The following is a 24,515-nucleotide window of genomic DNA, read 5'->3' on the forward strand; positions in this document are numbered from 1 at the left end:
TTTGTCCCCAACCTTTTCTGAGAAACCCTGGATGGGCAGACTGGGCCATATTTCAGAGGGTATTGCTTTGGCTGGTCTAGATTGACCTAAGCAGCCAGAGTCAAAAATCATTTGAGTGGCTTCCTTGTTCCATTGTCTTTAGGCCCATACACTCTCTTAGTCTTAAAGATCTCATCAGGGATGAGAAGAGACAAGGAAACATAAACCTGCAGAAAACTACACCCCAAAGCAGGGAGTCTTCCCCCAAAGCTCCTCAGTATTGATCTAAAGCTACCTACCCTAAAGCCTTCCTAGAGCAGAGAGGAAGAGGAAGCCTCTTAAGAGGCAGAAGGCTCCAACCTTCTGCATGAAGAAAGGGAGCATTCCACAGAAAACAGTTCCAGCTGGAACATACACAAGAGACAGCCTCATGGAGAAAGTCCAGGAGGGAAAAAGAAAAAACCCAAAGACTTGAACAATTAACAGAAGTGGTGAATTTCTTCCCATCTCCTCCTTTACTCGATTTTCGTGAATAACAGTAATAAAATTGAAATTAAAACTGTAAAGAAAATTTCAGCACCCAGGACAGTGCTCATTCAACTACTTGGATGGACGCATGCTCCCTTCTCCCCACCCAAGAAAAGCCAGGCTTCCAGAACAGATTCAGGATCCTATACCTACACTAGGTCAAAAAAGCTAGTAAAATTTTGGGTGCAGTTAGCATTAAACTCTCTCTTTGTTTTAAAATGGGGCACCCTATTTGGCAGTCTACTTCCAGACACCTGACTGCTCTTTTTTTGCTAAGGGGACAGGAATGGTCTGACAGTTGCTCTGATGCAATAATAAAGTTTCTCTGTTATGTTCCACAATGTCTGGAAACAAATTCTATAGAGACCAGTCAAAAACACACAGTGCCTAGGAAATTATGCAGACTTGCCTTTATTCTTTGGCATGGTTAACCTTTATTGAATATTTATTGTGTTCAGGTACTGTTCATATATTTTAGCTCATTTAATCCTCCCTGGGTCAACAAGTCAGACCAAATAGGGAAGAAAACTTCCTTCTTAGTTACCAAGAATTGTGATCTGAACAGGTAATCCATGGCTATATGAGACAATCTCATTTTATTTTTGTTTAATGTTTATTTGTTTTTGAGAGAGAGAGAGTGCATGCACGTGCTAGTGATGGAGGGGCAGAGGCAGAGGGAGACAGAGGATCTGAAGCAGGCTCCGTGTGGACAGCAGAGAGCCCAAGGTAGGGCTTGAACTCATGAGCCATAAGATCATGACCTGAGCTGAAGTCAGATGCTTAACTGACTGAGCCACCCAGGCGCCTGAGGCAATCTCATTTTAGAGGATTATATTCAGTTCTTGGTGCCACATTTTAAGAAAGTCTCTACCTGTACTAAGAACACATCTCAGAGAAAGTGGCTCCATCTCCTACATGAAAGAACAGACAGGCTAAATCAGAGCCACAGTGGCAGCACATTGACACTGGTATTCAAACAGAATCTTTACCTGCCTTATTCTATCTGATTATGTCTACTTATACCTCCTCTATCTCTGCAAAAGAATTCAAAAAGATTCAAGGCAAAACGCCCACCCCTGGTTTATTTATGAAATATGGTCTGTCTCCACTGAGCTTGCATTGGAGGAGGAATTACTTTTCTCTTTTCCTGAGGGACATCATTAGCATAGTGATAATTAATGAAAGGCGGCAGCCAGAGTTTGGTAAATTATTAATGGCTTCAATCATCCCGAGAGCAGACAGCCCCTGTGTGCAGTTGTCCTTGGTGACAGCATGGAAGTGCTCTGGGGAAACAGATGATGGACAGAAAACCAACGCAGAGTGTGTGTGCTTCTGCACACACAGATTCAGACTTCTTATCCAAATAAACTGGGTTTTCATGCAGAAATACTCGTGGATTAAAACTGGGAGCATGTCCCTCTGGCATATGGTGAATGTTATCAGATCCTCCTTATAGAATGCCTAAACAGAAATTAGGCCTGGTCCTGGGGACCTGTTGAAAAGTTGAGGAGGAGGAGGCAGTGGGTCTTTTACAGCAACCACAGAGATTAGGGGTTAGAGGGTAAAATTGAGAACTCATTAGGAGATCAATGCCAAAGTGTAGTTGGAGAGTACATGCCAAATAGGTCATTGGAGCCAAAGGGGGTTGGAAACAAATGTCAGAAGCTAAGATACACAGATAAAAGGAATTCTAGGCAACCTGAAAACATGAGAGTGAAGAGTATCATATAGGAACAGGTAAAAGAAGAGATGACACAGACAAATTCCAGGGAGGAGGGATTCAAAGCCACTGTACGAATCTTTCTCCCTCCATAAGTTTATTTATATGGGCCCCACTTAAAAAGAGCCTTCTTGTTACATAAAATCATAAGCTCCTTGAGGGTGGCAATTTTTACTGTTTTCTTCTCTGCTATATTCCTAGAGCCTGCATAGCACCAGACATAGAGTAGGTACTCAAAAATATTTGATGAATAATGAAGAAAGAGATGAATAAATGGATACAACTATCTTACCATGTTAGATATTAGATAAAAAAGAAGTATTGAGGCCATTCCTTTCATCTTGGGTCTCTGCGCCTTTCACAAACTTGTTGTTTCACTATGTTGGGACTGAGCATCTGGAGGTTGACAACCCCTAAAGTCTGCAGGAGCCACTGTGAGGAGGGCCCAGGAAAGAATTTGCCATTTTCAGTGGAAAACAAGTGGCAGCAACTAACAAGATGACTGTGTACTTTGGATCTGGATTTGCTGAACCTTTTTTTTATAGTAAGACACCAACTGCTTAAGAAATAAGGATGTTTCAATTAATCCATTAAACAGATGTGAAAATGAGCATTTTAAGAGATACAATGTCTGAAAAATGGATCAAACTCTTGAATTCAACATACTTGATATGTTTGTAAATAAATTTATGGCATGGAAAAAAAGTCTTGATAAATATTTTTTAATAAAATCACATCAATTGTTACTTTGAGTAACAAAGAATTTACTGAACAATTCATTGAAGATCAGAAAGAGAGGTTTCCAATATATACCACCACCCAGCAAATAATGGAATAAAAGCTCATTTGATATTTATGTTCTTTCCCTAAATTCCTTTTCCAAATGTGTTCTCCCTCAACCCTTCCCCCGCAACACAGCACAAAGGCACTCTTGCTCGCCGGCTCTATCTGTATCTCTATCTCTGTCTCTAACTCCCTAAGTGAAAATTAAAAAAAAAAAAAAAGATTCTATTACTGCATGTATAAAAACAAAATGACTGCTCTTATAATCATAGTGTGACTTGAAGAATGAGAGATGCCACTCCCACATGGCATCTCAGAGTCCTTGGTGCTCTTCCACCCTTTGGGGTGTATGTTGAGCCTTTGAGATCTCCAGCCAGAGGCAGGCTTTACCAAGTGTGAGGTAGATAAAGCTATTCCTAGTGTCCCCCCTTGGGGCTCTGATACGTCAGCCTCTCTGCAGTCTTCAAAAGAGAGAAGGTGACAAATCCACCATAACAGAAGCAAAGTGAAAGAATGGTCTTTACCTCTCAGGAGCATTTGTTTTTCATACCAGTACCATCGGACAAAGGAGTATGAAGGAAGCTCCATTTGTGGTAATTAGGTTAGTTACTGAATAGAACCAAATCTATGAATTATATTCATAGGCTCAGGACTCAGAGGGAAAAGATCAAGATGAAAAGGAGAAGAGATATAGTTCACATAACACATATATATGAGAGATTCTATATTTATACAAAAGGAATCCCAGAAAAAGAACTAAATGTACACCAGAGAAATAATAAAGAAATTAGAGAAATATCTACACTTCACCTAAGAAAATCTTTACTCTTTCAGTCAAAAGGACTCAATGAGATTCAAGAAAGAATATGGAGAAAGACCACCTACACCAAGGCACCCTGGGTAACATTTCTGAAGTTCAAATATATAAAATAACATCTACTCATATATTAAAGAAGAAACAAACATTTATTTAACAAAGGACAATTATAGTAAAAGGTGTCCCTTACTTAGCCCAATGCCAGAAAACAGAAGAGCAAGAGCATGAGAAGAACTTTCTATATCTGTGTCTAAAAAGTATGTTCCCTGTTAGAGCAAAATAAATACAAATTCAAGTATGCAAGGATTCAGAACCATAATACCCAAGTACCAGTCCCCAAAAATTCACCTGAAGAAAGAGTCCAAGGAAATGGAAAAAAGAATTCAACAATTAGGACCAGTTATAGAAGAATCAATGATGAATAATAAACCAATGAAACAGAATTAAGTCAACAAAAGCATTGGTTGCTATATGGTTGACAAGTTTTATACAAATATTAACAAAGTCTCCCTAAAGGAAAAATATAGAAAAATATAAATATAGAAAAGAAAAACCTGAAAAGATACAGCTAGCCTCAGAAAGGAAGATAAGGATTCCAGTGGACCATAAATTCAATATCAGGAACAGATTGAAGCTGGGAATTCGCTTGGCCCAGGGTTCAGACGCTGGCAGTGGCAGCTAAGAGTTTGGCTTCTACAGGGTAAAAGGACTAAACCTGTTCCAAAATAGAAGCTGGAGTGGAGCTCTTCCAATCATGAAACAAGTCTACATTTGTTTTAATTGCCTTAGAAGATGCCTGGGTCTAGAGCTTACACCAAGTCATAAACCCAGGGAAGGAGGACAGGTCTACGGCCTAGGAAACAGAAACTGAACACATCACTGGCTGAATCCTGGAGTCACTGCTCGGAAAACAGCCGGCAAAAAAATTAAAAAAAAAAAAGGGGGGGGAGAGGGTGCCTGGGTGGCTGAGTCGGTTGAGCGTCTGTCTTCGACTCAGGCCGTGATCTCACCGTCTGTGGGTTCGAGCCCCGCATCGGGGTCTGTGCTGACAGCTCAGAGCCTGGAGCCTGCTTCCAGTCCTGTATCTCCCTCTCTTTTTGCCTCTCCCCCATTCTCACTTTGTCTCAGTCTGTCTCTCAAAAATAAATAAATGTAGGGGCGCCTGGGTGGCGCAGTCGGTTGGGCGTCCGACTTCAGCCAGGTCACGATCTCGCAGTCCGTGAGTTCGAGCCCCGCGTCGGGCTCTGGGCTGATGGCTCAGAGCCTGGAGCCTGTTTCCGATTCTGTGTCTCCCTCTCTCTCTGCCCCTCCCCCGTTCATGCTCTGTCTCTCTCAGTCCCAAAAGTAGATAAACGTTGAAAAAAAAATTTTTTTTAAATAAATAAATAAATAAATAAATAAATAAATAAATAAATAAATGTAAAAAAAAAATTTAATAAAAAAAAAAAGAAAACAGCTGGCAGGAAAGCCAGGCAACCATCTGACTATCTGCGATTACCACTTACCAGGAGACTCAAACCTCCACTGTAAAGCCTGGCTCTAGACTGAAAGCCTGAGAGGCTCAAGAGAGGTAACACAAAAGATTATTCAAGTGCTACTTTGGTTTTTAAATTTAGCCTTTAATTAATCAAAATTACAAATTCAAAAACTTAGTCCTTTCTTGTCCTATTCCTAGATCTTTTTATATCCTCCTACCTAACTAGATTTAAATTAAGCCCAACTGGAATCTCTCATGTCTCATCTTTCTCCATTCATAGCTCTGAGGTCATTTAAAAATCATTAAAGAAATGGAGTTAGTCACCAAAATTTCCCACTGACAAAAGACTTGACCAAACCTCCACAGATAATCCTTCTTTACAAAGTGCTTCAAAGGACCGGGAAAGTAGAGAGAAAACAAACTCTTTAATGTATTTTTTGAGGCAACTTAGCCTACTACCAAAATTGGACAATGATAAAGACAAGAAAATAAAATTACAAACCGATCTTTCTTAGAAACATAGACATAAAAGTTTTAGTTTATAAATTAACAAATCAAAGCCAAAATGTGTTATAAAATGCGTCATAACTAAGTAGAGTTTATCCCATAAAAGGAAAAACACCATTAGAAAATCTATCAATTGGGGCATCTTGGTGGCTCAGTTGGCTAAGCGTCTGATTCTTGATTTCAGCTCAGATCAGGATCTCATGATTCGTGAGATCGCCCCACATCAGGCTCCATATGGAGGCTGCTTGATACTCTCACTCTCTCCCTCTCTCTCTCTCTGCGCCTCTCCCACTCATGCTCTCTCTCTCTCTCTCTCTCTCTCTCTCTCTCTCTCTCTCTCAAAGTAAATAAATAAACCTAAAAAAAAATCTATCAGTAAATATACCATGTCAAGCAGACAAGGTGAACTACCAAGCAGCACAAGCAGCATGTGAGGAGAAACTCATGGTGGAAACAAGAGCAGGAGCAGGCATGTGGTTTTGCACTGCATGACCAGGGTATAGAAGGATCAGATATTAGCTCGTTGGGTTGTGGGAAGTATCAGCCGCACACCTGGCTGCTCAGGGACTATGGCTGTAGGACATGGCGGAAGCGTGGGCTCCAGCCCGGATCGTCCACCTCAGCACTCCACCAAGACTGATTGCTCCACCACTATCATGTATCCATGGAGCTCTGCAGGAGGGTGACCACTTCTCTAGGCTGTAGATTAAGTCAGATTATTAATAGATTAAGAAAAATAGGGGCGCCTGCATGTCTCAGTCGGTTGAGTGTCCCACTTTGGCTCAGGTCATGATCTCCAGTTCGTGGGTTCCAGCCCCATGTCAGGCTCTGTGCTGACAGCTCAGAGCCTGGAGCCTGCTTCAGGGTCTGTGTCTCCCTCCCTCTTGCTCCTCCCCTGCTCGCCCTCTGTCTCTGTCTCTCAAAAACAAATAAATATTTTAAAAAATTAAGAAAAATAGAATTGTATCAGTAAATGCAGAAAAAAGCTCTACAAAATTCAGTACTCATTCATGTTTGCAAAGCAAAAACTTATCAAATCAGGAATTAGAAGTAAATTTCCTTAATTTAAGAAATAGTATATATATGTATATATATGTATCTATATGTATGTGTATATACATATATATGTATATACATATATATACATATATACTTTTTTTTCAAGAGAGAAAGAGAGAGCATGGAGGGGAGATGGCCTGAGGGAGAGAGAGAGAAAATCTTAAGCAGGTTCCGTGCTCAGCATGGGGTCCAACAGGGGGCTGGATCCCATGACCCTGAGATTAAGATCCTGGCCAAAATCAAGAATTGAACACTTAACTGACTGAACCACCCAGGCATCCCCCTCTTTTTTTCAAATTTAAGAGCATGTATTTTAAAAATGACCAAACAGGGATGCTTGGGTGGCTCAGTCAGTTGGGCATCCAACTTCAGCTTAGGTCATGATCTTACAGTTCATGAGTTCCAGCCCCACATTGGGCTCTGTGCTGACAGCTCAGAGCCTAGAGCCTGTTTTGGAGTCTGTCTCTCTCTTTCTCTCTACCCTCCCCTACTCACACTGTTTCTCTCTCTTTCAAAAATAAATAAACATTAAAAAATTTTTTCTTTTAAATCGAAATTGCTATCTCCTCTTGAAAAACTAAGGGGCACCTGGGTGGCTCAGTTGGTTAAGCATCCAACTTTGCCTCAGGTCATGATCTCACAGTCCGTGAGTTCAAGCCCCACGCTGGGCTCTGTGCTGACAGCTCAGAGCCTGGAGCCTGCTTTGGATTCTGTGTCTCCCTCTCTCTCTGCCCCTCCCCCACCCATGCTCTGTGTCTCTCTCTGTCTCTCTAAAATAAACATTAAAAATTTTTAATAAGAAAATAAATAATAAAAAATAAAAATAACCTAACAAAATAATTTCCTATGAAACTTTAGAAAAATTGCCACTGAAGTCAAGAATAAGAATGTCTACCATCACCCCTATACCATTGACATACTAACAGACATAGTCAATGTAATAAAATAATAGGTATAATTATAAGAATGAGAAAGGAAGAAAAAACTCCTTATTTTCAGATAACATGATTGTCTACATAGAAAGTCCAAAAGAACATATTGAAATACTTAGAACCAAGAGGAAAACTCAAGAACATTACAGGATATCATCAATATATAAACATGGTACATAGCATTCCTTTATGTCAATAAACCAATTATAAAATATGATAGAATTAAAAAGCATACATGTCAGCAACAAATATTAGAATCCAAATAATAAATCTGAAACTTAAAAAAGTCTAAAACCTAGTAAATCCAAAATATATATTAAGAACATTATTAAAGTTATTGAAGGACATTTTTAAAGATCTAAATAAGTGGAGAAATCATACCATGTTAATAAATCAAAAGATGAAATAAGCTCAACATTTCAGTTCTTTCCATCATTAATTTGTAAATTCAACGCAAATCCAAGCAAAATCCAACAGACCTTTTGTAAAACTTTATAAGCTGATACAAAAATTCATATGTAACCATAACTTAACAAGAATAAAAGTATTCTGAAGAACTGTGTATGGGTGAGAGGAGGGTTGTTCTACCAGATGAACCAACCAGGAACCAGTCTGAGGCTTGCAGCTGGCCTCAGTGTTGTTGGAAGCTGGCCTGGTGCTTCGTGTAGGCCATACACCATCTTACAGAAGACCACCTCAGACAAGGTCACTCATCAACCAAAATAAACTGAGTCAAAACAAAGCCACTTGATAATTTTGCATAAACACAGATAAAACCTCCATACAATGCACAACATACCAAGCATTCCTGTCTCTCACTAAACAGGTGCCTGCTACTTCTTTACCAAGTATCATTTTGTCCTCCCTCTAGCCTCCTCTCCCTATAGATAATATTTATGGAGATATCCAATCATAGAATTGTTCCCACTTTCTGAAGACATCCAATCCAGAGTTACTCTCCTGTCTCTCAGGCCTTCTCCAGAATCATTCAACAAAAGCCCACATCCTACAAGAAGGTGTTTGTGTGAGTGTTTTGTTTTGTTTTGTTTTGTTTTGTTTTGTTTTGTTTTGTTTTGTCTTTCCACACTGTCTTACTGAGATGCCACATGGGTCCCTAACCCAAACTGAAACTAGTAATAAACCTAATTTGTTAACTGCAGGTATGTTCCTGGAGGTACTGGCTTGAGGTTGCTGACAGAGGTATCAATGCCCAAATACTCTGTAAATAGTGTGTGGTTGTGGTGTCCAAATAAACTAATAAGTCAATGGGACAGGATAGAGTTTAGAAACAGACCCACAAATTAAAAAAAAAAATCCTGAAAATTCACAGAGTTGGTATTATACATCAGTGGGAAAAGGTATTTATCTTCAATAAAGATGAGATGAGACTATGACTCTCCCATATAAAAAAATATGAAATCTCATATCACCATACACAAAAATTATGGGTTAATAACCTTAAAGTGCAAAATTACAAATCTTGAAGAAAATTATAGGAGAAACAGTATTATGTCTTTATGATTTGAACCAGTATTATGTCTTACACTTAGCACAAACATGGAAGGAAAAATTTTAACTACATTAAAATTTATAACTCTGCACAGCAAATGATACTATGGTAAAAAGATAAGCCATAGGAGATATTTGCAACATTATATAGCCAATAAGTAGTATTCAAAATATATAAAGAACTTCTACAAATTGATTAGAAAAAAACAAACAGGGGCACCTGGGTGGCTCAGTCAGTTAAGGGTCCAATTCTTGATTTCAGCTCAGGTCATGATCTCATGGTTCATGAGATCAAGCCCCCAGCTGGGCTCTGCACTGATAGTGCTAAGCCTGTTTGGAATTCTCTCTCTCTCTCTCTTTCTGTCCCTCCCCTACTCACAATCTCTCTCTCTCAAACTCTTTCTCTCAAAAATAAATAAACATTTAACAAAAGAAAAATGCAAACAACCCAACTAAAAAATAGGTAAGGTACATGAAGAAACAAATCACAGAAGAGAAAATACGAATAAATATTAAAATATGGTCTTCTTGAGTAGTCAAAAGAATGCAAATTAAAATAACAATGAGATACCATTGGCAAAAATGATATCAGATTCGCAAAAGAAAATTTTTTTTAAGTTTTATTTATTTTTTAAGTAATCTCTACACCCAACGTGGGGCTCGAACTCACAGCCCCAAGATCAAGACTCACACACTCTTCTGACTGAGCCAGCCAGACACCCTAGATTGGCAAAATTTTTAAATTAACCATTCCAAGCATAGGTGACCCTGTGGAGTAATGGGAAGTCTTGCACACCACCAGTAGGAACATAAATTGGTACAGCCATTAGTTCTCTAATTAATTTAGAGAGCAATCTGGCATTATCTACTAACATTGAAAATGAGCATACTGTACAACCTACCAAGCAATTCCACTACTAGACCCTAGATAAACCTACGCAAAGTAATATGGAGAGAGAGAGAAACATGTATGGGTAAGAAAGTAAGAGAGAGAATGAGGGAGAGAAAGAGAACAAAAGAGAAGAAATGATTCCTACCGGCTCTGGGTATCCAGTTCCTTTCTTCACCTATATTTCCTGCCCTCTGATAACTTTATAACAAACTCCCTCTTTAGAAATAAATTCATTAGAATTGGCTTATATGGGGGCTCCTGGGTGGCTCAGTTGGTTAAGCATCTGACTCTTGATTGTAGTCCAGGTCATAATCTCAGGATTGTGAGATCGAGCCCCATGTTGCTCTCTGGGTTAAGCATGGACCCTGCTTAGGATTCTCTCTCCCTCTCTCTCTGCTCCTCCCCCATTTGTGCTTTCTCTCTCTCTCTCACTCTCTCAAAATAAATAAATAAACTTTTAAAAAAAGTAAATCACATTTTAAAATAGAGTAACAGGAGATAGAAAGATAAATAAAAATTAATCAAGGAAGGTTCGCTTCCACCCCTAATAGTTGTCAAGAGAGTCTCCCAAATGAGGATAACTTGTCCTAAGAGGGATTCTATTGATAAAATGTCCCACAATTTATCAAATATATATTGCTTGCCTCACAGAATTTTCATTTGGTCATCACAGGAATAGACAAGTCACTTTACCATTAAGGTCTCTGTTTCCTCATTTATAAAATGAGATTTAATTAAATGACCTCAAAGTTTCCTTTCAATTCTGAAATTCTGTGACCAATCCCAAAATGAAGACAATGTATAAACTAGGTTTGTAAACTCTACAGTAAGAATCAACAGCAAACTCCTAATAAACTCACAAAGCCCAAACTGCTCCAGAACCTTAATGTTGACACTACAAATCACTAAAGACAACAGAATGTAGAAAGCGGAAGCTCGAACACCCAAAACCTCACCTGAGATACAGGAGCTCAATCCATCAGAAGTGTGGCTTTAAGATTTTAGAGACTTAGAAGTATTTTCTAGTATAACGTTTCCTTGTTAAAAATGTTCTCCACTTATACCTTTACAGAGGTTTTCAGTCCTTATGAAGCCTGCATATGTGTTCCTCTTTGGAAAGCCCCAGCTGGGTCCTAACCACCAAAAAAAAATTGAAAAATGAGAATACAAAAGGAAGCAAACTATACTGTGTGTGGAAGCAACTAATGTATATAAATTATATACATATAATTTATAATGTAATTATATTTATTTATATTTTATATTTATATATTTAAAAACTTATTGAAATATGTTTCAAATATATTATATATACACATAATTTTAAAATTATATATGATATATAATCATATATCATACACTATATTTAATTATATATACTATACATTATATATGTAATATATATAATTATATATTACATATATAATTATATATAGTTACTAAAAATATATAACTATATATTTTATATTTAATATTAGTATTGTTTACTAATAATATAGTATACATTATAATTTACAATAATGTATTATTATAACTATACATAGTCATACAATTATAATTATATAATTTATAATTTAAATACAACTCTCATATATAAATACAATTTGTATGTATAATATGTATGTATGTAATTTTAAAGCAATTATCTTCAAATTCCAAATGCTTAGGGTTCTCCACAAGATTGTTTAGTGTTTAAGAAATCGAAACTTAATTTTTTTAATGTTTATTTATTATTGAGAGACAGAGACAGAGCACAAGCAGAGGAGGGCCAGAGAGAGACAGAGACACAGAATCCGAAGCAGCATCAGGCTCCGAGCTGTCAGCACAGAGCCAAACAGGGGGCTCGAACCCACGAACTACGAGATCATAACCTGAACCGAAGTTGGATGCTTAACGGACTGATCCATGAGCCACCCAGGAGCCCCAAGAAATCCACACTTTAAAAAATTGAGGTGATTTTAGGTTTATTCTTTCTTGTTAAAGCCTGCAGTTCACGTAAAGCCAAAATCAACTTGGGCTGGAGCATTATGCTTTATTTCCCAGTTGCTCAAACACAGAATGTTAGGTATGATCAAATAATGTAGAATGAAGTCAGTTGAAATATTTCAACTGGAAAGGGCCTCTTTGGTGTCTTGCATGTCTGCAAGATTGCACAAATTGCCCAAGGTTACACAGCTAATGAGTGGCTGAGCCTTGACAGGAAACCAGGCGTCCCGCTTCCATTGCAGTGCTGTCCTGTGCTTGCCTCCCTCTGGTGAAGCCACCTCTGGACTGGAACCTAGGAAAACCTAGAGAAGCTCCAGGTCCCTTATATATTCAAAACCTCAGCCTCCCCCCTGCAAGCCTCTGTGCCGGTTCCCTTTCTCTGGTATATACCATCCTCCCAGCCGGTCAGACACCAGTTCCATAAATTGCCCTGAGTTCAATAGTTTCCACACCTCTAGATTTTCCAGACCAGTCAAGTTTCCCCCAAAGTTCTAACATCTCAAAACAGAAATGCCTAATTTCATTTTGTTAATGGAAACATTAGGAAAACAGTTGCCACCCATTTCCACTATAATTTTAGCACTGAAAATGTAAAGAGTATATGCTTGAAAAAAATGAATTTTATTATATATTAATTGTACTTCAATAGACACACGTAGGTAGGCTCTTAAAATGTAGGTATGCTGAACCGGGAATTAGATCAAATTGGATATATTTAGCTTTGGTTTCTCTGCCTCCAGACCATTTTACCACAGTTGAGGGGAAACACCATCATGGACAAGAAGAGTTTGGGAAAACTACTGCTTCAGACTCTTCCGGGACAATGTCTCCTGCATTCCTCCTGTCCATCCACATTACCCTTATCCATCCAGGCCTTCATCACTTCTTCTCTGGACCGCTGCAGTGTATTCCTGCCTGCTCTTTCTGTACAATGTTCCCCTTTCTGGTTCCTCCTTTAGTGGAGTATCAGAATGAGCTTCCTAGGGCACAGCTCTGATTATACCCTAGAGCCATCAGGAATAAAGCCTTGGCCTTTTCACCCACAATCATACCAACCCCTTATCTCCTTGTTCACCATTTTACACCCCATGGACTCAGCACTCAGGTTATTTCTAACTGCATTCTTTTCCTTGTGCACTTTCAGTCACACTATTTCCTACACCTTAAACAAAATTTTCCCCATCTTCCCATTTTAAAATATTACACATTCTTCAAATAACACTCAAATATCATTTTTGTCTACAGGCCTTAATAATTCACCACTGTGCCTCCTAAATTCATCTTCCTCTCTTTGTAGTCCTTAACATATCACTTCCTATGGTGACTCTGTCACATTCTAGTAGAGTTTGCCTATCATCAATTTGTACACTGTGTATATATAATTAGTAAATAGATAATTTGTTTAACATTCTTCTCAGCAGATGAATTTATATCCTACTTCCCTTGGAAAACAGAAGCCATGAAATAACTACCCCCGACGTCCTGCCAAAACATGTATAAAGTCCCCTATATCTTTACATATCATGTGCTCTCTTGCCTTCTCCTTCCTTCCCAAAGCTATCTTTTTCCTGGCTCTGAATCCCACCTTCTCATCCTTGACAAGAACCTCACTTCATCCATTACCTCTTCTTTTTTCTAAAGGTTTAACTTCCTTCTTGTTGCTGATTCCTCTTCTCAGTAATTCAGGGAACACCAGTTAGAACTATTTAATAAACTATTTTTAAGCCAAAATAGTTGTGCTGATAGACCCTCAAGACTAGAGTAGCTACATCTACAAAGGCAAGGGAAACAAATTATAAACACACATTAGCCAGGCAAGAGAGAATTATGTTTATCCATCCATCCATCATCCATCTATCCATCCATCCATGAAGAATATTGAATGCTGACACCAGAACCACCACCCTCCTTATGCTCAGTCTTGATTTCCCCTGAGATACTCCTAATCTACAAACATCTGTGAATTCCACCTGAGGGGACCCAAAAACCTATTTACAGGGAAAGCCACTTGGACCTCTTCTTATCTGCTCTTCATTTTCTAAGAACCCATGGCCTCAATCATGTCAACATAAATTCAGAGATAAAAAATTCAAAGAATTTATCATGGCTTATCATTTTTATTTGTTTCTTATTATCTATTCTCACAAAAGATTATAAATCACTTGATTGTAGACCCCCTAAGAACAAGGATTCTGTCTATCTTGTTTATCATTGTGTTCTAAATACCCAGCACATGGAAGGCACTCAAAAAAGTACAGAATGAATGGGACTATATATAAACAACTAGCTCAGCATTGCAGTGGTTCTAATGTCGGACACTCAGCAGAACCACCTGAGAACCTTATTTAAACCATGCATTCCTAAATAGTCTTCCCTAACTATACTTCCCTGTCAAAGAAAAACCACAGTTGGACAGTAGTTAAAGCCATATAAATAGATTTTGTTCAAGACTACCACAATAGGGGAAAGAAAGTACAGTACAGGGCTCAATTCCTAATATTAAATGAGCAAGTAAGAAGTAGGGGAGTGAGTCAGTGGATGGGAAGTTACCAATGAGAAACATCAGGGGTCAAGGAATTCCAGTTACACGACTGGACATGATCTTCACTCAAGACAGGCCAGAGTGCTCAGACATCCCCTAAAGAATGGTGGAAAATGAGAAGGATGGGGACTCTTGGTAAATTGATTTAGCAGGGTTCTTGCTAAAACTGGATTTTATAAGGAAGTGCACAGATAGGCCCAGAAGAAGGTTCAGGAGCCTGACTCAAGTCTGATCAAGAAAGAATCTTTGTCAATATCCACAATCAGATGTACCATTATCAGGATTGGAAGGGGGGTGTGGGTACCTAGGTACAACATGTGTCCCTCACAGGCCTCCAGATTCTGTCATAGGGTGAGGGGTGTAACATCAGCAATTACTGTAGGAGGGGTAGTGGTTGTGTGTAGTTGAGAAAATTCCTCTGGTTAATTTTCACTCATCACCTCTAAACCCTGTGAGAACCACTGCTCTAGAAACACCGCTCTTATGCCTGTAATATTCTCTGGATTTTTAGCTATAGATGCCTGTCAACTCTCAGACCCCTGATCCTTCAGCCAATCTTAGAATATCTCTGGGGCTCATACATGGGTGACTACACATGGATAACTACTTTTCTCATTAAAATTTTTTCGATATTTAACATTCTTATCCTCTACCACAGAGACCTTCAGTCATTAAACACACTAAGGCATTCTATTTGAAGAGGCAGTCTAATACTGATTAAATGAAAAGGCAAGGTTACTTCTACCAAGCCACATCAGATTAAATGTTTTCATTATTAGTAGAGAATGTCATTACCACCATGACTTTAAAACTTGGATCCCCATAGGGGCGCCTGGGTGGCGCAGTCGGTTAAGCGTCCGACTTCAGCCAGGTCACGATCTCACGGTCCGTGGGTTCGAGCCCCGCGTCAGGCTCTGGGCTGATGGCTCAGAGCCTGGAGCCTGTTTCCGATTCTGTGTCTCCCTCTCTCTCTGCCCCTCGCCCGTTCATGCTCTGTCTCTCTGTCCCAAAAATAAATAAACGTTGAAAAAAAAAATTTTAAACTTGGATCCCCAGACAAAACTTTTGGAAGAAGCCTTTAATACCCAGCCCACAGATTCCTCATCACCAGTTCCCCATAAGTCCATATCCTTCAGTCAAATTAAACAATAAAGACAAGGGTGACCTAGAAGTAGGGGTGAAGGAGTTAAAGGGGTTTGGAGCAGAGTTCTTATTACTGTCTTTGAACAACAAAATCCTCCAGCAGCTCTTCCTTTTGGGAAAACATTCCAAGCTGTAATCAGAAGCACTTCTCAGTATTATCCCCAGGGATATTGCCTGTGTACTAATCAATGATTAAAGCAATTTCCTGATCTTATTTAAAAGTGACACAAATGGGAACAGTTGAGGGACTCAAGAAGGTGGTCAGGATTTTATCTTAAATATTTTCTGGAAAAGCAGCAGACAATTAAACCATTAAAGAACTCTAGGCAGTTTTTCAAGATTAAAATGTAACACATTTCAGTCACAACTAAGCCTGTCATATAGGAATTCAAATCGCAATGTGACCCCCCCCCTCCCAGAATACATTGGCACCCCAGGGAGTTCATTTCTATTAAAGAAATGCTTCTGGGGAATGTGGGAGTCTAAACAACCTGTTCAATTGCCCAGAGTGACATGGAAGGAAAAGGCGAAAAAATCTTGGGAGTCAAAGGGAGTAGAGGTGAAATCACAATTTAGGATTATGTGATCTGATCAACATGACTTCCATCATCTCTCTTAGCTTCTGCTTCCTCCTCTGAAAAATGGTAATAATATTTATCTTGCAAGATTACTAAGGGAATGAGCCATGGTAATAGTAAGAATAAGAATACTGCCAATAGCAATTGTGTATGAGAATATTTCCTATCAGCATACTCTATCTCCCCAGGAAGCAGTGGAGGGATGTTCTTTTTTAATGCTTATATTATGCAGCAGCCTCTTGAGTTTGCATTGGGAAACTGTAAGTACCTGTTTTTCTCTTGATGTTCCTTCTTAAATGTTGTTTACTCTGGTTTAAACCCTCAGAAATGTGACCTTGGGTAAGTGCTCAAAAACATTTAAAGGCTACTAACCTTTACCTTTAAGATTTTTATGTTTCTTGGGTTGAATCTACCCCCTATCAGTTTTCATTTGTTCCCCTCAAAACTAGTTACTAAAATGGCTAATTTTCCTTTGAACAGATAATTTTTCCAAGTTTATATATTAAACAGTGGGAATGATTAGGTCTCACACCCTTAAAGCACCTAATACAGCTATTTCCCTTCCTTTGGATAAACAACAAGCCCTAAATAATCCATTTTTTATCATTGAATATTTACTAATAAAAGAATAACCAAAACAAAAGTCCCAATTTTTATTTTTTTTTTATTTTTTTTTATTTTTTTTTCAACGTTTATTTATTTTTGGGACAGAGAGAGACAGAGCATGAACGGGGGAGGGGCAGAGAGAGAGGGAGACACAGAATCGGAAACAGGCTCCGGGCTCTGAGCCATCAGCCCAGAGCCCGACGCGGGGCTCGAACTCACGGACCGCGAGATCGTGACCTGGCTGAAGTCGGATGCTTAACCGACTGCGCCACCCAGGCGCCCCAAAAGTCCCAATTTTTCAAACTGCATTTAATGATGCTAAAGTCTGAAACAATTGATCTTTTATTGGTCTTATGTGAAAATTAAGGAGTCTACTAAAGGTTTTAATAAACAATGTCACATCAGCTCAATCCCAACCATCTCCAATTAACACAAACACACACACACACACACACACACACACACACACACACACACACACCACCAACACCACCATCACCACCACCCCAGCCCTCCCACACACACCACTGCAATCAAAGAAAAAGAGAGTACACGAAAGTTTGTGTGGCAAACTCCCAATTAATGATCAAAACTCCTTGGAGCCAAGGTACTATTCTCCCAATAGACTGCTATTTCTAAAATCCATCTCTTTGAAAACAACAGCATGATTAATTCCACCATTCTCACTTACATTACTTACAACATAGAAACAATGATGCAGTAAGAGCAATTATTAAAAACACTTTATTATGTATAATTGTACATGCTGCAATTTGTGTCATTTGGGATTATTTTCCAGGTTGTGATGTCACCTACCAAGATTAACTAAATCTAATGTTCATCCTGCCACACCACATACAAAAATACAGTTTTCAAAGCAAAGTTGCCCTTCTCTACACAAAGATGGGTAAGAATTTGTCAGATGAATAAGAATACTCTGCACATGTATCAACACCGTACAAGGCGTTATCCTTCACACAGTAACATTTAATGTATTCTTTTATTTGGGAACAGCAGGACAAGAGCCCCTTTAACTCTCAGAGGGAAATGCAAACTTTGTTGCTAAAGCCGAACTCCAGGGATGAAAGTGTGGTCCTCTCAAGGGAGGCAGAGGCAGTGGGGATTTATGGAGGAGGGTGGAAGCCTCATAAGCACTTCAAGAGGAAGGAATTGCAGGTGGTTCCTCGGGGACAGTCGCAAAGCTTCCCAATCCGTGCTCCTTTTCGCACTGCGCATCGCTCCCCAGCGTGGCACTGCGAACAACACAAGGTGCAGTCTTCCCACATATGCAAACCCAGGCTCCCAATGGCCGCATCTCCCCATCAACACAATTTCCGACTCCTGGGAGGGATAGGTGGAACCTATCACCATCCCCAGAGGTCCAAGTATAGTCAGGCCTGAAACACAGAGAGCCTTGTGCTTATAATGTCAGTGAGAGAACATAAAAGGAAATTATCGAACCCTTCCTACTTTATTTCACCTTTTTTGAGTGGGGGCCACATTTTCTGGCTCCTTTGATAGTTTATCCAAAAGAAAGAAAATCAGACATTTTTGTAAGAAATCAACAATAGACCTATTTCTCACAGTCTCTACTCCCTGCTTTCAGCCTCCTCATCCCAAGGAAGGTGGGGGGGGGGGGGGGAGAGAGAGAGAGACAGACAGACAGACAGACAGAGACAGAGACAGAGAGAGAACGAACATGTGCATGTGTGTGTTCCCTCAAGGAAAGTGACGAGCCGGGAATCAAGAATTTTGACCTTAAAACATAGATCAAAAAAATTGGCAGTGCTCCAGAAGGCAAGAAGAAAATTGGAGGAACAAGATCTGAATAGATTTAAGGGCTCTTCCAATTCAGAGAATTCTTCATGAGTTGAAAAAAAAAAAAAAAAACTCATCCTCAAGAAATGCTCCTTTCCATACAGACACCCAAGAGCTGATTCCTGGCACAAGCTATTGGGTCTTCTGAAATGGCCTTAGAGGCCAAGGACCACGTTTAGGGATGTAAAACAAAGGGAAGCCTACAGACTTCTGCAAACCCATTACCTGCAAACCTAGATGGATCTAGAGAATATAAAGCTAAGTGAAATAGGGCAGTCAGAGAAAGCCAAATACTGTATGATTTCACTCATATGTGGAGTTTAAGAAACAAAACAAAGAAAAAAGAGACAAACCCCAAACCAGAATGTTAACTATAGAGAACAAACTGATAGTTACCACATCCTGGGGAAAAGGTCACCTATAAGACTCAAGGTGGTAAGTTTCCTCCTGGAAAAACATGGGGAAGGGGAACCCCAAAGCCTTACCATGGGGACTTGGCCATACTTCTTCTCATAGATCGGAATACTTTTAGTCTTGAGCTTCTTCAGGACTTCCTGTAGCGCTTCGATCTGCAACACACCGCCCCCACCCCGGAGCCGAAGTTGCCGCCTTGGCTGCAAGCCCAGCTCGGGTGCTCACTTCCCCTCCAGTCCTAGTTACAAGGAGCCCCAGAACCACACACACACTCCGCCGCAGGATTCCAAGGATAGAAAGGGAAGGTGCAGGGGTAGTAACTTAGCGAGCACGGTCTCTTGTACTGACCGCAAGTCCCTTAGCTGCTGAGGCTCCTGTTGCTCCAAGGGCCCGGGACAAGGGATTCGCTCTATAAACTGCCCGCAGGCAGTGGGGCTGCAGACGATTTTCAAATGGCAGCGGGAGCGCTGCCTTTGCGCTCATCTCCGCGCTCATCCCAGCGCACCCGGACTCTGGGAAGTGGGGGAGGGAGGGAGGGAGGACAGACGCGTGTACAGAGGGACTGGGGGGCAACCAAGGGAGATGCGGGAGATACCCACCAGCTCCTTCTCATGGGAGGTATCCTCCACGGCGGAGTAGATGTCCAGGGCTCGGGGCTGGAGCTCAGCATCCTCCTGGGCACGGGCACCCAACAGCGGTAGCAGAAAAAGCAGGGCGGCACCCAAGACGGTCAGCGGCCGGAGACGGGGGCTCTCCATGGTGCTGAAACTCGGCGCTGCTGTGGCACCCCACGCTCCCGCCTTTTATAGAGAGCCAGAGCCCGAGTACAGGGAAGAGGGAGGGGGCGACGAAGGAAGTGAGTGTGGAGGAGGGTCCAGGTCAACCGTCTGTAGGCAGCGCTCCGCCACCGCCTGACATCAATGCCCGCTGGACACCAGGCACCCGTGAACGAAGCTGTGCGCACAGACAACAGGGACCCCGCACCCCTAAGTGCTGTCAGCCCCGCGGCAAGGGACGCTCCCCTAGGGGCCAGAGCTGAAAAGGAGGGGCGGAGGGGCGAAAGCTGAGGGATGGGGAGGAGGAGGGGGCCAGGAAATGGAAAATGCCTTGGAGGCAAGGCGCAGGCTGTAGAGTCGCTCCCCATCCCTAGCAGCAGTGGCAAAGCAATCCACCTCACCAGCCCTGCTTCGCCTCTCACCCCAGCCTGTGGCAGCAAGCAGGAGGTGTTGCCTCCATGCAGGCATGTTTGCTGAGCATTTTACTAGACACTGATGCCAGGTAGGGGAGGCAAACATAGTACATATAACAAAGAGAAATCATGGCCTTCCCCAGGATGAGTTCACAGAATCTACGTGGTAATGAGAAAAGAAGGAAGACAGACTAACCTCAATTCAGGGGCAGTATGGAGGGTACAGAGAGAGCCCCATTCTGATTCTGGTCCTGGCCCCGCTGCTTACAAGCTGTGTGACTTTAGGCAAAATAAAGAATCTATCTGAGCCTCTCTCTTTCTCTCTCTCTCTCTCTTTCATACAACTGGAATTTAAAAATGCACCTTACAAAGTTATCAAAAGGAGGAATGAGAATAGGTATGTAAAATCCCTGGCCTTTAACACAATAAGCACTAAGCCTCCCTGCCTCTTTCTTTTAAACTATGAGGCTACCCAGGTAAGTGGTTGTGTGCAGTAGTCAGTTTTTCCTTTGGGCAAACTCACCATCCTCATAACCCCTCTTACCCACTACCCACTTGTGATATCTAAGAAGCCTGTCTAGAAAGAAAGCAAAGGGGATGAAAAATGCAACTCCCTGATTATGGAAATATCTCTAGAGATCAGAAGTCAATGATGAGCCAGGTCCCTAGTGACCTGGGAAGACTGGTTTTTGAAAGGTGGGGGGTCCTTATGGCCTGAATACAAATCAAAGTTTCTGTAGGAGAGGTGACGTTTTCCCTACTTAGACCTAGAGGCTTATCATTCAGGCAGGCTGAACCCTGCCTGACCACCTGGGTTCTTTCACCACGTCATCTTTCTTTCAACTGCTCCTAACCCCATTCACTTTTCTCCAACCCCATTACTACCACCCCAGTTCTGGACAATTGCCCCAACCTACATCTTGCCTTCCTCCAACTCCACCCCATCTTCTCTTGCCTTCCTCTAAACCATAACTGACAACCAGGCAGAGTGTTTTTACCCTTAATATGCACTGATGGCTTCCCATCTTACTAAGCACTGAATCTAAATTCCTCATCCTGACTTACAAAGTACTACATGATCTGTACCTCTCTCCAATTTCATGTCCTACCACTCTGCCCCAGGCCCCTCCACTCCTGCCCCAGGCCCCTCCACTCCAGCCCCAGTGGCCTTCTCTGTGGTCCTCTAACAGGTCAAGCTCATTCCCATTTTGAAGCTTTTGCCCTTACCTTACCTGGAAAGGTCTTCCTGTGTTTCTAAATAGTCAAATACTTCTTGTAATTTAAATCTCGGTTTAAATGTCCTTGACCAGCCAATCTAAAGTATCCACCAATTTATGCTCCCACAGATTTATTGCTTGCCATGTGATGTGGGTCACTGGGATAATTAATACAAAATATGTGTCTGTTATTTCATTTATCAAGTATTTAATTGCTATTCAAATGCACCCTGGGAAGCAATTCAAGAAATACTATCTCTCCTGATGAGTAGCACACACATCAACAGCATCAAAGTATTTTTCTTTGGGATAAATCTAACTTGAAAATTAATCTAATACCTACCCCAGGTCTGCCTCCTAAACATACCTTTAGATCCTACACAATAAAACTTCAGTGACAGCACATTTTCCTGTTTAAACCTTACAGAGACATACTGGCACTCATTGCAAAAGGGATCTCCAGTAATGAAGGTATTCTAAATTTCAGAAAGAAAGTAAGGTTTTAGTCCATCCTTCTGCAAAGATGGGGATATTCCCAATGCAGTAATTTCTCTCATGTTGTGGACAGACACAATTTACTGATTTACTATGGACAAACCTCTCTTAACCACTCCTCCTAAGATAAAGCAGGCTTCCTATTTCTCTCTCACTCCCTCCTTCAAATTTTGAGTAATTTCTTTTCCAGTATGGCCCAGAATAACACTTGGCCTTTTGGATTGTCATAGTGCTCAAATACCAAACTACTTTGTTATCCATTAACCCCCTCTCCATCCTTCTGCCAAACAAGTCTTGTTCAACAGTAAACTTCCTCAGTTTGGGCCAGGAAAACAAAAGCAAAAATAAACATTGGAACTCCATCAAAATAAAAAATTCTTCACAGTGAAGGAAATAATCAATAAAACTAAAAGACAATCTAATAGGAGAAGATATTTACAAATGACATGTCTGATAAAGGGTTAGTATCCAAAATACAGAAAGAACTGATACAATTCAATGCCCAAAAAACAAAGAATCCAATTTAAAAATGAGCAGAAGACATGAACAGACATTTCTCCAAAGAAGAAACACAGGTCACCAACAAATGCATGAAAAGATGCTCCACATCTCTCATCACCAGGGAAACACAAGTCAAAACCACAATGAGATACCACCTCACACCTGCCAGAATGGCTAAAATCGAAAACACAGGAAACTACAAGTGTGGGGAAGAATGTGGAGAAAAAGGAAGCCTCTTGCTGTGGGAATGCAAACTGGTGCGGCCACTGTAGAACACAATAGGGAGGCTCCTCAAAAAGTTAAAAATACTTTCCTTTTACTGCCACGGTGGCAGCCATAAGTATGTTCAGGCTTCAAAAGAGGCTTGCCTCCAAGGTCCTCCACTGTGGCAAAAAAAGGCCTCGTTGGACCCCAATGAGTCTAAGGAAATCACCAGGGCCAACTCCCATCAGTACATCCAGAAACTGATCAAGGATGGGCTGGTCATCCAGAAGCCTGTACTGTCCATTCCCAGGATCAGTACCAGAAAAACACCTTGGCCTGCCAGAAAGGTAGGCATATGGGCATTAGTAAGAGAAAAGGTACTGCCAAGGCTCGAATGCCTGAGAAGGTGACCTGGATGAGGAGAATGAGAATTCTGTGCCAGTTGCTCAGCAGACACCATGACTCTGAGAAGACTGACTGCCACATGTGTCATAGCCTGTACCTGAAAGTCAAGGGCAACCTGTTCAGAAACAGGCGGATTCTCATGGAACACATCCACAAGCTGAAGGCAGACAAGGCTCTCAAAAAGCTTCTGCTGAAAAGGCTTCTGCTGAAAAAGGTCCACAGATCAAGGACCAAGGAAGCACACAAAGTCTGTGAAGAGCACCTCCAAGCCAAGAAGGAGGAAATCATCAGACTCTGTCCAAGGAGCAAGAGACAAAGAAATAAAGCTTCCTCTCTTTTGTCTGTATACAGTGGCCTCAGCAATTACACAGGTCAATTATTCAATAAAGCAAACCCTTATCTGCCCCCCCAAAAAAATTAAAAATAGAACTACTATATGATCCAGTAATTCCACTACCGGGTATTTACACAAAGAATACAAAAACATTAATTCAAAAAGATACAAGCACCCCTATGTTTATTGCAGCATTATTTACAATAGCCAAATTATGAAAAAGCCCAAGTGTCTATCAATAGATGAATGGAAGAGCACCTGGGTGGTTCAGTTGGTTGGGCATTCGACTCTTGATTTTGGCTCAGGTTGCCATCTCATGGTTTGTGGGATCAAGTCCCATGTCAGGCTCTGCACTAACAATGTGGAGCCTGCTTGGAATTCTCTCTCTCTCTCTCTCTCTCTCTCTCTCTCTCTCTCTGCCCCTCCTTGCTTTCTCTTGCTTGCTTTCTCTCTCTCAAAATAAATAAACTTAAAAAAAATAGATGAACGGTTAAAGAAGATGTGATACACACACTCAGCCATAAAAAAAGAATAAGTTCTTGTCATTTGGAACAACATAGATGGGTCTAGAGAGTATAAACCTAGGTGAAATAGGTCAGTCAGAGAAAGCCAAATACTGTATGATTTCACTCATATGTGGAATTTAAGGGGGGGGGGGGAGGAAAAAAGAGACAAACCCCAAAACAGACTGTTAACTACAGAGAACAAAGGGAGGTGAGTGGGTGGGGTACATAAAATTGGTGAAGGGCAATGAAAGTACACTTACCACAATAAACATTGAGTGATGTATAGAGTTGTTTAATCACTACACTGTACCTCTGAAACTAATATAACACTGTATATTAATTATATTGGAATTTAAAAAATCCTCAGTTTCACT

At 40.7% G+C, this 24,515-nt stretch overlaps 1 protein-coding gene and 2 pseudogenes across 1 annotated transcript; 2 read left to right on the plus strand and 1 right to left on the minus strand.

Annotated features, from left to right (window-relative positions):
• The first annotated feature begins 2,606 nt into the window (after positions 1-2,606).
• On the plus strand, positions 2,607-2,827 carry LOC121041469 (cytochrome c oxidase subunit 7C, mitochondrial-like; annotated as a pseudogene).
• A 14,947-nt stretch (positions 2,828-17,774) lies between these two features.
• CARTPT (CART prepropeptide) lies at positions 17,775-20,408 on the minus strand. The gene is made up of 3 exons (XM_040451272.1): positions 19,890-20,408; positions 19,362-19,445; positions 17,775-18,311 (listed from the first exon to the last, which is right to left on the minus strand). The coding sequence occupies exons 1-3, from the start codon at positions 20,046-20,048 to the stop codon at positions 18,204-18,206; spliced, it is 351 nt and encodes a 116-aa protein (XP_040307206.1). The 5' UTR covers positions 20,049-20,408; the 3' UTR covers positions 17,775-18,203.
• A 2,626-nt stretch (positions 20,409-23,034) lies between these two features.
• LOC121041472 (60S ribosomal protein L19-like) lies at positions 23,035-23,625 on the plus strand (annotated as a pseudogene).
• The last annotated feature ends 890 nt before the right edge of the window (positions 23,626-24,515 follow it).

This window comes from Herpailurus yagouaroundi, unplaced genomic scaffold, assembly GCF_014898765.1.
Source record: "Herpailurus yagouaroundi ecotype Mexico unplaced genomic scaffold, PumYag 29, whole genome shotgun sequence".
Taxonomy (NCBI): Eukaryota; Metazoa; Chordata; class Mammalia; order Carnivora; family Felidae; genus Herpailurus; species Herpailurus yagouaroundi.

What these genes read in the sequence shown, in the direction of transcription:
- CARTPT (XM_040451272.1), bottom strand. Translation starts at nt 20,048, where the DNA reads ATGGAGAGCCCCCGTCTCCGGCCGCTGACCGTCTTGGGTGCCGCCCTG. An exon ending in CCTCCCATGAGAAGGAGCTG is followed by an intron (nt 19,446 to 19,889) that starts GTGGGTATCTCC and finishes GGTGTGTTGCAG; the next exon opens with ATCGAAGCGCTACAGGAAGT. An exon ending in AGTATGGCCAAGTCCCCATG is followed by an intron (nt 18,312 to 19,361) that starts GTAAGGCTTTGG and finishes TGTTGTTCGCAG; the next exon opens with TGCCACGCTGGGGAGCGATG.